At 35.5% G+C, this 13,730-nt stretch overlaps 1 protein-coding gene across 1 annotated transcript in view; it reads right to left on the minus strand.

Annotated features, from left to right (window-relative positions):
• WNK3 (WNK lysine deficient protein kinase 3) overlaps positions 1-13,730 on the minus strand; it is a 262,648-nt gene that overhangs the window by 87,655 nt on the left and 161,263 nt on the right. The window contains exons 12-16 of the mRNA XM_003802721.2: positions 11,274-11,390; positions 9,794-9,949; positions 9,661-9,712; positions 8,313-8,450; positions 6,685-7,625 (exon numbers count right to left, since the gene is read on the minus strand). Coding sequence (XP_003802769.1) covers positions 6,685-7,625; positions 8,313-8,450; positions 9,661-9,712; positions 9,794-9,949; positions 11,274-11,390 — 1,404 coding nt within the window. The remainder of the gene's footprint in view (positions 1-6,684; positions 7,626-8,312; positions 8,451-9,660; positions 9,713-9,793; positions 9,950-11,273; positions 11,391-13,730) is intronic.

Below are 13,730 nucleotides of genomic sequence, written 5' to 3' on the forward strand. Positions count from 1 at the left end.
CACAGGCGCTGAGCCAACATTTCAATTCTAAATATTTATGCACCCAACTTAAATGCTCCCAGATTCTTGAAACAGACCTTAATTAGTCTGTGCAATATGATATCCTATAACACCATAATAACAGGGGACTTTAACACTCCCCTTACAGAGGTGGACAGATCCTCTAAACAGAAATTAAACAAAGATGTAAGGGAGTTTAATGAGACCCTAGAACAACTCTGCTTGATAGATGCATATAAAACACTTCATCCCAAAGATAAAGAATATACATTCTTCTCATCGCCCATGAACATTCTCCAAAATTGATCATATACTAGGACACAAAACAAACCTCAACAGAATCAAAAGAATTAAAATTTTACCTTGTATCTTCTCAGATCACAAGGCACTAAAAGTGGAACTCAACTCCAACAAAAACGTTCAACCCACACAAAGGCATAGAAATTAAATAGCCTTTCACTGAATGACAGTTGGGTGCAGGAAAAAATAAAAGAGGAAATCATTAACTTCCTTGAGCTTAACAACAATGAAGACACAAGCTACCAGAACCTGTGGGATACTGCAAAAGCAGTTCTGAGAGGAAAATGTATCGCTTTAGATGCCTATATTCAAAAAACAGAAAGAGAGCACATCAATAAACTCACAAGCCATCTTAAGGAAATGGAAAAAGAACAATCTAAGCCTAAACCCAGCAGAAGAAAATGAACATACAAAATTAGGGTGGCACCTGTGGCTCAAAGGAGTAGGGTGCCAGAACCATATGCCAGAGGTGGCGGGTTCAAACCCAGCCCTGGCCAAAAACTGCAAAAAAAAAAAAAAATCCAAAATTAAATCAGAGATCAATGAAATTGAAAACAAAAGAATCATTCAGAAAATTAATGAAACAAGGAGTTGTTTTTTTTTTAAATTAATAAAATAGATAAACCTCTGGCCAGGTTAACCAGAAATAGAAAAGTAAAATCTCTAGCAACCTCAATCAGAAATGATAAAGGGGAAATGACAACTGATAAGCACAGAGATACAAGAGATCATCTCTGAATACTACCAGAAACTCTATGTCCAGAAATTTGACAATGTGAAGGAAATGGATCAATATTTGGAATCACACTCTCCCTAGACTTAGCCAAGAAGAAATAGAGCTGCTGAAGAGACCAATTTCAAGCAATGAGATCAAAGAAACAATAAAAAATCTTCCAACAAAAAAATGCACTGGTCCAGATGGCTTCATGCCAGAATTCTATCAAACCTTCAAGGAAGAGCTTATACCCGTACTGCAGAAATTATTCCAAAAAAATTGAGAAGGAAGGAATCTTCCCCAACAGGTTCTATGAAGCAAACATCACCCTGATACCAAAAGCAGGAAAAGACCCAACTAATAAGGAGAATTTCAGACCAATTTCACTAATGAATATAGATGCAAAAATTCTCAACAAAATCCTAGTCAATAGCTTACAGCTTATCATCAAAAAGGTCATACATCATGCTCAAGTAGGTTTCATCCCAGGGATGTAAGGCTAGTTTAACAACTCAAGTCCATAAAACATTATCCACCGTATTAACAGAAGCAAAAACAAAGACCATATGATCCTCTCAATAGATGCAGAAAAAGCATTCAATAAAATCCAGCATCCTTTTCTAATTAGAACACTAAAAAGAATAAGCATACATGGCACATTTCTTAAACTGATCGAAGCAATGTATGACAAAATCAAAGCTAATATTTTACTGAATTGAGTAAAACTGAAAGCTTTTCCTGTTAGTATTGGAAACAGACAAGGTTGTCCTCTGTCACCATTGCTATTCAACATAGTGCTGGAAGTTCTAGCCAATACAATTAGGCAAGAGAAGGAAATAAAGGGCATCCAAATGGGAGCAGAGGAGGTCAAACTCTCCCTCTTTGCTGATCATAATATTATCTTATATTTAGAGAAACCCAAAGACTCAACCACAATATTCCTGGAAGTCATCAAAAAATACAATAATGTCTCAGGATATAAAATCAATGTAAGGGTCAGTAGCCTTTGTATACGACAATAACATTCAAGATGAGAGGCTAATTAAGGACACTCCCTTCACCATAGCTTCAAAGAAAATGAAGTACCTAGTAATATACCTAACCTAACAAAAGAGATAAAGGACTTCTATAAAGAAAGCTATGAAATCCTAAGAAAGGAAATAGCAGAGGATATTAACAAATGGAAGAACATACCATGCTCATAGCTGGGAAGAATCAACATTGTTAAAATGTGTATACTTACCAAAGCAATCTACAGATTCAATGCCATCCCTATTAAAATACCAACATCATACTTTCAGGACTTGGAAAAAATGATTCTGCGTTGTGTATGGAACCCCCAAAAACCCCCCTGTATAGCTAAGGAAGTTCTTAATAATAAAAATAAAGCTGGGGGCATCAGCACACCAGATTTCAGGCTATACTACAAAGCCATAGTGGTCAGGACAGCATGGTACTAAAATAAAAATAGATACACAGACATTTAGAATCAAATAGAAAACTAGGAAATGAAACTAACATCTTACAACCACCTAATCTTCGATAAACCAAACAAGAACATACACTGGGGGAAAGACTCCCTATTCAACAAATGATGCTGGGAGAACTGGATATCCACATGTAAAAGACTGAAACTGGATCCACACCTTTCTCCACTCACAAAAATTGATTCAAGATGGATAAAGGACTGAAATTTAAGGCATGAAACAATAAAAATCCTCAAGGAAAGCATAGGAAAAACACTGGAAAGACTTCAATGAAGAAGACTGCTATGGCAATTGTAACAACAAAAATAAACAAATGGGACTTAATTAAACTGAAAAGCTTCTGTACAGCTAATGAGACAACAACCAAAGCAAATAGACAACCTACACAATGGGAAAGGATATTTGCATATTTTGAATCAGTAGAGAATTCAAATTAATCCACATGAAAAAAAGCCAACAATGGCATGTATCAAGCAATGGACAAGAAACATGAATAGAATTTTCTCTAAAGAAGACAGACCAATGGTTAACAAACATATGAAAAAAATGCTCACCATCCCTAATTATTAGAGAAATGCAAATCAAAACTACCCTGAGATACTATCTAACCCCAGCAAGAATGACCCACATCACAAAATCTCAAAACTACAGGAGAGAAAGGAACATCATTACACTGCTGGTGGGACTGCAAACTAATACAACCTTTTTGGAAGGAAGTATGGAGAACTCTCAAAGAACTCAAGCTAGGCCATTTGATCCTGCAATCCTATTGCTGGGCATCTACCCAGAAGGAAAAAAATCCTTTTATCATAAGGACACTTGCACTAGACTATTTACCACAGCTCAATTTACAATCACCAAGATGTGAAAACAATGTAAATGCCCACTAACTCAGGAATGGATTAACAAACTGTGGTATATGTATACCATGGAATACTATTCAGCCATTTAAAAAATGGAAAATTTACAGCCTTTGTATTAACCTGGGTGGAAGTGGAACACATTATTCTTAGTAAAGCATCACTAGAATTGAGAAGCATGACTCCTTTGTACTCAGTTTTGATATGAGGACAATTAATGACAATTAGTGACACAGTGGGGGTGGGGGAAGGGGAGAGCAGAGAGTGAAAGAAGGAGGGGAAGGTGAGTTCTTGGTGTGTGCCACACCTTTTGGGGGCAAGACATGATTCTAAGAGAGACTTTACCTAACAAATGCAATCAGTGTAACCTGGTTTCTTGTACCCTCAATGAATCCCCAACAATAAAAAAACAAAAATCCTTTCAAATTTAATTAAAAAAAAAAATAAAGCAAAATAAAAACATTTTTGGACATGCAGAGAAAAATACCAAATTAGTCATTCATGTAAAATATTTGAAAACATTATTCATATTGCCAGTCACTGTGGCTCACACCTAGAATCCTAGCACTCTGGGAGGCTGAAGCAGGTGGATTGTTTGAACTCAGGAGTTCAAGACCAGTCTGAGCAAGAGTGAGACCCCATCTCTAATAAAAACAGAAAAACTAGCTGAGTGTTGTGGTGGATTCCTATAGTCCTAGAAACTCAGGAGGCTCACTTGAGCCCAAGCATTTGAAGCTACTATAAGTTATGACACCACCACATTACCAAGGGTGACAGAGTGAGACTCTTTCTCAAAAAATATATATATTTCTCTAGAAAATAAACTTTTTATTTATTCATGATTCTAATCATAATATGTGATCATCAGATAACATATATAATTATAGTACAAAACTATATTTATTTATTCATTCATTCATTCATTTAGAGGCAGAATCTTACCCTGTTGCCCTGGGTAGAGTACCATGGCATCATAGTTCACAGAAACCTCAAGCTCTTGGGTTCAGGAGATCCTCTTGCCTTGAGCCTCCCAAACAACTGGGACTACACGCGCCTGCCACAACTCTCAGCTAGTTTTTCTATTTTTGTAGAGAAGGGATCTCATTCTTGCTCAGGCTGGTCTCAAACTCCTGAGCTCAGGCAATCTGCCCACCTCAGACTCCCAGAGTGCTAGGATTATAGGCATGAGCCACCATGCCCAGTGATTATTGATTTTCAATGTTTACAATCAACATATAAGCATAGAAAAACAATTGTTTAAAAATAGAATGTAAATGTCACAAACTTTGCCAATGTTAAGAAAGTAATATAAGTGATTAAAATTGAGAGGTGTAAAAGAAAATTGGAAGGGAAGATATAATAATTTCCTTACCTGTCATAGCACTGGGTCATTAGTTATTACAGGGTGTCCCAAAAGTCATCATACATAAGGAACCTGGGAAACTTTAGTTAAATGTACCTTTATTTACAAAATATTCATTATAAAATATTTTTAAAATATTCTTTACAAGTTGGCCACCGCTTTATAAAATTTTATAATGAATATTTTGTAAATAAATGTAGATTAGCTGTAATTTCTCAGTTTCTCCATGCCTGGCAACTTCTGAGACACCCTATATTTAAAATTGCTAAATCAAGAAATAAAAACATATATTATATATACGCTATTAATGCTGATAACAAGAATTAGATCCAGGAACTTAAGAGTGTTTGAAGTGTGGGACAGGGTGTGGGAGAATGTCAATACAAGAGTTATTTTTAATTTATATCCTTTCAATGGCTTTTGTGTTTGTATATTTTTTTTTCTATAAATTAGTTACTAGTATAGGCTGGGCATGGTGGCTTGCATCTGTAATTCCACCACTCTGGGAGGCCAAAGTGGGTGGATTTCTTGAGCACAGAAGTTTGAAAACAACCTAAGCAGGAGCAAGACCATGTTTCTACTGAAAATAGAAAACCTAGCAGGGCATTGTGGCAGGTACCTTGAAGTTCTAGCTACTTGGGAGGCTGAAGCAAAAGGATCTCTTGAGTCCAAGAGTTTAAGGTTGCTGTGAGCTATCACGCCTCAGCATTCTACCCACACCTGGGTGACAGAGTGAGACTCTGTCTCAATAAATAAATAAATACATAAATAAGTAAAATAGTTACTAGCATACAAAAATTTAAATTTTATATATTCAGTGGAATATCATGCATTTGTTTTAAACAGTCAAGGTAGAAGTGTACTGACATGAACAGACTCTCATAAGTAAAAAAAATGTACAACAGCACATATAAATAAAAAGTATATGTATATAAATATATAACATATATCTAAATAAAATGTATATAAAGAAGTATGTCCATATAAATATTTGTATATTAATTAAAACTATATCTGTAAAATTTGTTAATAGTTATGTCTATAGGTTTGGGGGTGAGGTAGATCTTACTTTAAAATGTATAAGCATATAATGCTTATATAATAATAATAATGACAAAGAAGTACTGTGATAAATATTTAGGAAGATGTCCATGATATGTTGTAAAATGAAAAATTTAAGTTGTGAACCAATATGTATATAGCACAATGTTGTTTTTTCAAATAAAATGCTGTGATATATACATAAATAGATTTGTTAAAGCTTAAGAAACATCAAGAAGGATAAGCATGAAATTATTAACAATTACCTTTGTTATATAAAAGGGTAAAAGAGCAAAATTAAAGCTCATATATTATGCAACTTAAAAATACACATCATGAGCTGGGCATAGTGGCTTGGGCATGTAAAACCAGCTACTTGGTTAGCTGAGGTGGGAAGATAACTTAAGGTCAGGATTTCAAGACCAGCCTGGGCAACATAGCAAGACCCTATCTCTTAAAAATTAAAAATTAAAATTAAAAATAGAACAAGTCATGGAATTAATGGATGATTTTTAGTTTCCCTTTTAGTTTTCAAATAATTTAAAGCCTCCCAAACATGTTTAAATTAAAACCATAAAATTTACGGTGAAGGAAAGTAATAACAGACATTTTAAATGGAAATCTACAAGTATATTCTCCTACCCACTAAAACAATCTATGAATCAGTTTCTGTTCTGTCATTAATACAAACATAGACATTGTTCACAAGTTCCTAGCTAATTCACCAGAGGACTCGCTTACCAAATGGAGAAGTTCTGGACACCTATAGCCTAAGTCATGGCCTTCTTGAATACCTGTGACTTTAGAATCTTGTGTCATAGGCAATTTTGGTTCAAAGGACAGAATTCTGTAAGAGAAGGCATTTCTTTAAAATCATAAGCAAAGAGCAAGAAATTGGTTAGAAGGAATGATACTTACATGTAAACACAATTCGCTGGGTACAGAAGTTATCACATTCAGGTCCCTTTTGAACACTGATACGTTATCAGGCTGACTCATAGCCACACTGGACAGAATCTTAGCTCCTGTCTGTTGGAAACTACAGGATTGTGTAAGGCTGTCTTGAATTCCACAGTGACTGATGGCTATGACTTCTGGCACTGGACAGGAGAGTGTATCTTCAGCAGAGGAAGAAAATGAAGAGTCTATGCTTTGGGTATCCTTCTGACTCTCAGGATTGATGCTAGAGATGCTGTGCTCCTGATAGAGCAAGTTTCTTAATTTTTCATCCAGAGTTTTAATTCGGTTGTCTGCAAACTCCATTTTTGGAGGTCTTTCTCCATCTGATTCCAAGACAGTAGTGGGCAGAAAAGTAGTTGATTCAAGGCCAGGGGTCAGAGTGGGAATAACTGTCTTAAGAGAACTTGCTTCAGTGTTTGATGTGGTTTCCCCCGCTTGGGGAAAAAACTCTGCATCCATAGTTGGCTGTTGTACTAATATGGATTGAGGCTTTTGATCAGATTGAAATGTCGGAATAGGAGGAAAGTTACCAGAAATCTGAGTTGATTCACCAGGATGGGCCATAACTACATCAACCTGACTGGCAGCTTGGTGACTTGAATACACAGGTACGAATAAGTCTGCTTGGTTGGTGAGTCCCTCACATTCAACTGGAACAGCATAAACTGAAGTAGAAGAATTACTGGAACTTGTAGTAACTGCCATTATTTGCCTGTTAGCTTCCACTTGATTAAGTATAGCTGGCTGCTCAGTATCTACACTAGTACATTCAGAAATTTTACCATCAACTACATCCTTGTGCTCTGATTTGGAGGTGAAAAGTGCACGCTGACATGGATTATTTTCTACAGTGAGCAGTACATCCTGTGATATTTCTTTGTTACTTGTGTTTCTTGGACCTGGAACAGTAACAAAGAGTGGCTAAGCATGTATTGATGGGTACAAAGCATGGACCAGTACCCAAACTTAAAAGTGACAGGAGAAGCAAGAGATAAATGAGAACCTGTATGAAAGTATTCTTGGCTGGCTACCATGTCCCATGTCTGTAATCTCAGTACTTTGGGATGCTAAGGAGAAAAGATCACTTGAGGCCAAGAGTTTGAGACTAGCTTAGGCAATATAGCAAGATCCCCTCTCCACAAAAAAACAAAAATAAAGAAAAATTAACTGGGCATGGTGGCATGTGCCTGTAGTCCCAGTTTCTTGGGAGGCTGACACAAAAGGATCACTTGAGCCCAGGAGTTTAAGGCTGTAATGAACCATGACAATGCCACTGTACTCCAGCCAGGGTGACAGAGTGAGACCCTCACTCTAAAAAGAAAAAGAAAAGTACTATTGTAAACAAGACTCAAGATACACAGAATTCAAATCAACCTGTCAAGTAAAAAAATAAAAACAACTTTATTTTTCCCCGTTAAGTATTAAATAAAATGGCTTAAGTTATACCCTAATATTAATGACTTTAATATGTTTATGAATGTTCTCATAAGCATAAAATACCCACAGCAATCAGCTAAAGACGTAGTATATGTTTTGCAACCCTATCCTTTGAGTCTGGATAAAGCTGGCAGTGAATAAAAGCTTACTAAGAAGTGGGTGTAGACCAGGAACAGCAGACGTGGAATGCTGAAGAGAAGGAGGAGACTGAGCCTCACGATTTCTTATTGTTTGATTGATACAAAATCGCCACCGACCAACTGGAGATGACTGAGGAGCAGATTCATCTGCAGAAAGAATTAGCAAAAACTTAATATGTTCAGCAATTGTCAATTTGATTACTTTATTTACTAAGGAAGCCAGGTTAAAAAACAACTTGGCTTTTATCTCCATATCCAATAGTACTAGGATATATGTAATTTATGAGACCAGAGCTCCCAATCCTGACAAAAAATCTAAAGAACAAAGCACACAGTATCTTTAGAGAAGGATTTTAGAGTCTCCAAAAATACGTATTGTTATTTTTTCCACTGAGACCTTCATCTTCTGTTCCATATCTTGATTATAGTGGTGCTTACATAAATCTGTAAATGCATTAAAATTCACAGAACTGTACACCAAAAGAAAAGTCAATTATGCTGTATGATATTTTTTTAAATTAACTAAAATAAGCCTCTATATCTTAACTCCTACTTCATAAACTTACCCAGATAAGCAATTCTCTTTTAAACTTTACCCTACTTTGTCAGTTAGAAAACTTCTCAGGTCTCAGCTAACCAGAAAAACAAGATATAGGACTCTGGCATTCTAACCCAGTCTAACTAAAATTTAGGATGATATTATCTGGTCCTATTACTCCCACACCACCTTTTGATTCCTCAAGTTGTTATAATTCCTTCACAGGTCCTTGTTTGTCTACACTCATAATACACCCATGACTGGAGCTGAGTAGACTGGAGAAATAGAGTGATCAGAAAAGAAATTGGAAGACCGTAGGTTTATTCTCTGTATGTTTACCCATTATCTTATTTACAAAAAGGTATTAGTGACCAGAGCAAGTAGAAGCATATCATTGGAGAAATGAAGTCAAGACATGAATGAGTTTTAACATACGAGGCAAACTTAGAATCTAATAATCTTTTTAAAATAGTTTCTATCCATTTCATATCAGGAAAAAAAAAAAAAAAACTCTTCCCACTTAGTTTCAAACAGTTATGCTGTTAAAGGTCATCAGTATGCCACTGCTTTTATGGTAACATACCATGTGACAACCCAGAAATGAATTTATCAAATAAAGAATCAACACTTGGAGGAAATTTGAAGGATGGATTTTAACTTCTGGTTTATTATGTCCTTTCAAAATGTGGAAAAACCTACATTAACAACTTATCAAATCACATTATTGGCTAACATCTTTCCCAATTAAAGTGTGTAAATTAAAATTTCCAAATACTTTACTTCAAAAGCCAAATGGTAAATTTTATTAAATATACTTACTGCTGGTTTGAGTGGATGCAGAATTTATCTGTACTTGTTCAGATGATCCTGTCTGAATTAAAAATGAATAGATAAATAAACAAGTTCTTGATACATATCTGAGAAGACCTATTTTCTATCCAATTGCTCTTACTTGGCTACTGTTGGATTCCACAGTAATAGAGTCAACTCCAGTGGTTCTTTCTGAAGCAGAGTAGACATGAAGAATCTCCTGCGCTTGACCTACGACAGTCCCCAATTCTTCTACAAATTTTTCTTTCTCACTTTCCAGCACAAAGTTATCTTCAACCTGCCCAAAAGTAAGGCTACTCATGAGAATGAATTTTGTTTCTTCAGAATTATAATATTGTATCCATGGTGACTACCATAAAGAAAAAAATTGAAATTGACTATCTAAATCTAAGTGCCATAACAGAATTAACAAGGATCATAAAGTGCTACATAAGACATTATTCTATTTTGAGATCACAGACATTTGTGAGATTAGCACACTTACCAGAGAAGAACTTAGCATTTAAAAAAATATTCAGGACTGGGTGCAGTGGCTCATGCCTGTAATCCAAGCACTCTGGGAGACCAAGGTGGGTGGCCTGATTCAGCTCAGGAGTTGAAAATCAGTCTGAGCAAGACCTCATTTCTACTAAAAATAGAAAAACTAGCCATGTGTGGTGGCACCTATAGTCCCAGCTACTTGGGAGGCCAAGGCAAGAGGATTCCTTGAGCCCAAGAGTTTGAGGTTGCGGTGAGCTATGATGATGCCATGGCTCTCTACCCAGGTGGGCAGAGTAAGACTCTGTCTCAAAAAAAAAAAAAAAATTCGGCTTTCTATATATTGGTTGTTATTTGAAGAATATAACTGAGGCAATGTTTAAAACTAAGATATTCAAACCCAAAACCTTTTAAATCACAAATCAGAAAATAAAACCTGTCCAAAGTTAATAAAGAATGGTCTGAAAAGAGTTGTAATTAGTATTAGAAAATACTATGGTAAACAAGATAAAATGATTAACTTCTAAAATGTTTAATTCTGTTTGGCTAGGAATGTGTATACAAAGAAAGTTGGTGGAAACAAAAGCATTATATAGTCTTCCTCTTACCCTAGTCCCATACCCATGAGAAAAAGGGGAAAAATACTAAACTGAGCATTACAATTCATAGAAAATATAAAAAACTTAATGAAATGATGAATATAACTTGAACACCTATATATAAGATGTTAGATCAGTGGCTGACACATTAGAATTGCTTGGGGAACTTCAAAAATTATTGTTGTTCAACCCTCATCTCCAAAGTTTCTGCTTTAAGCAGGGGCCCAGGGAATAGAATTGTTTTCAAAATGCTTATTGGGTGATTTCAACATGCAGCCAGAGATAGGAACTATTGAACTAGAACATCTCTAATAAAACCCCCTTATATTTTCTAGATAAATATACTTAAACCAGAGTAGATACAATGACTTACCCTTGATAATAACTGGTTTAGCTCTGTACAAATTTTTAAAATTGCACATGTTAAAACATGCTGGCTGTGAATAAATGAAGGGGAATTGGGGGGGGGAAGAGATATACAATATTAATGGGAAAGTAATTTGGTTTTACATGTACTATACTTACCATATAGTCTGCAATATCCTCTGGTGCATCACCATCAACATCAAACTTGAAGGTAACCATCTTGTTGTTGTGTGTCTCCAGTTGACACTCCACCATGTTGTCTCCAGAGGTTGACACCTGAGTACAAACATTTCACCAGGTTAAGAGTCAGTCACTGTCTTCTCTTTGCAAAGTGCGCAGGAAACATGTAAATTTGTTCACATACAATATATACAGAAAATGGTTCATAGGCAAAACTTATTTCAGAATCTAAAAAAATTCTGTTTTCCTTTAGTAAAATACCACCAAAACAGCCATTTGATAACAAATATAACAGGTTCGAATTACACAATAAAAACTAAGTTAGAAATATGATCCTCTGATAAAGAAAATGGAACATAACTTTTATAAAAAGGCAAAAGTTACAATGGTCATTATAGCTATCTGCAATGCAAATATCTAAATATAGTCATTTTTTCCAAAATTATCTTAATCCTACAAATTGACTCTAAGCAAAAGAAAAGAGGCATAGCTAATAGAAATGTAAACTGGCAAAACCTTTCTGAACAGCAACCTAGCAACATGTACCTAGACACTATAAAAATTTTCATATTCTTTGACACGTAATTTTATTCCTATGGATCATGATAAGGAAATAATCAGGGATAGATAAAGATTTATATTCAAGGATGTTTGCTGTATAGAATAAAAGACAGAAAACAAAAGAGCAGGGAATATAGTAAGTTAGAAAAAGGACAGACTAGCAGAAAGACAGGACAAACAAAAAGAACCTAAATGAAGACCAATAAAGGGAATGATAAAATTATCATGTCTATACAAGGGACTACATAATGCAGCCATTTAAAATTATGTGTTACTGAAAAATTACTTAGGGATTAAAAAAAATACATGAAATCATGTTTTTTAAAAGGCAGAATATAAAATTGTATGTAGGTTTAGCATCCATCTAAAAATATACATCATACTGGTTAGAGATATGGGCTTTACAGTCAGATCCAAACTGACTATCACTTGCTAGTTGAGTGACATTAAGCAAATTACTTCACTTTGATCTTCAGTATCCTCATTTGTTTGTGTTTTTCTGTTTTGTTTTGTTTTTTGTTTGTCTGTGTTTTTTAGAGATGAGGTCTCAATATGTCTAGAACTCTTGGTCTCAAGGGATCTTCCTGCAATGGTTTTCCAAAGTGCTGGGATTACAAGTGTCAGCCACTGTGCACAGCCAGTATCCTCATTTGTAAAGATGTATATATATTGCCACCTATCATGTAAGGTTATTGAAGGATTATATGATAAAACAAATGGATAATATTTAGGGTGTCTACCACAAAAGAATTCAATAAATTTTTGCTACTATTACTAGTATCATTACAATCTAATAATGTAAAACACTACATATACATACAGGAAAAAGAGGAAAACCATACTAGAACATTAATAAGAGCTATCTCTGAATTGTAGTTACAAGTGAATTTTATTTTTTTCCTTATATTTCTCCTGTATTTCCCAAGCTTAACACATAACACCCTTATCAGAAAAAACAAAACAAAACAAAACAAAACATTTTTTTTTTGAGACAGAGTCTCACTTTGTTGCCCTTGGTAGAATGCCATGGCATCATAGCTTACAGCAACTATAAACCCTTGAGCCCAAGTGATTCTCTTGTCTCGGCCTTCTGAGTACCTGGGACTACAGGTGCCCAAACTATTTTTTTTTCTAAGAGATGGGTCTCGCTATTCCTCAGGCTAGCCTCAAACCCATGAGCTCAGGAAATCCACCCACCTCAGCCTCCCAGAGTGCAAAGATTACAGGGGTGAGCCACCATGCTTGGCATTATCAGAAATTTTTCAATGGAGGAAAAGTTAGTTTAGTGGGTTTCACAATATTCTACACTTCTGCAGCATACACTCTTTATCAAAACACACCACTACATGTACTCTTTTTTTTTTATTGAATGGTAACTATGTACATTAGTGCACTTCTGGGGTACAGTGTGGGGTTTTCACACACAATCTGAAACACTTCCATCAAACTGGTTAACATAGCCTTCATGTCATTTTCTTAGTTATTATTTTAAGACTAAGATTTTTTAACTTGTGAAGTTAAAGGGGAAAGTAACTCAGGCTAGAGGAAGTGCCCTCCTATCTCCCTAACGTAGTAATTATCAGGCTTAAAGGAGAAAATGTGTAGGAAACACTTTTTATAAAGAGTTGTACATTTTTGTAGCCGCAGACTGGTAGGACTGGAAAAATAAGATGATGTCTCCAGGAAAACGTATTTAATCTTCATTTATAGATGAGGAAACTGCAAAGCCAAAAGCTTGTGCCCAAGCTCGCCACAGCTAATGAGCAATAGAGAGAGGATTTGCGCTCGGGCCTGGGTGGCTCCAACCCATGAAGTTAGTCACCGAGCCAAACCACCTCCCTTTAACAAATCCTGAACCACCAGGGTGAGGAGTGC

Source organism: Otolemur garnettii, unplaced genomic scaffold (assembly GCF_000181295.1).
Source record: "Otolemur garnettii isolate 467f Iridium unplaced genomic scaffold, OtoGar3 scaffold00256, whole genome shotgun sequence".
NCBI classification, from domain to species: Eukaryota; Metazoa; Chordata; class Mammalia; order Primates; family Galagidae; genus Otolemur; species Otolemur garnettii.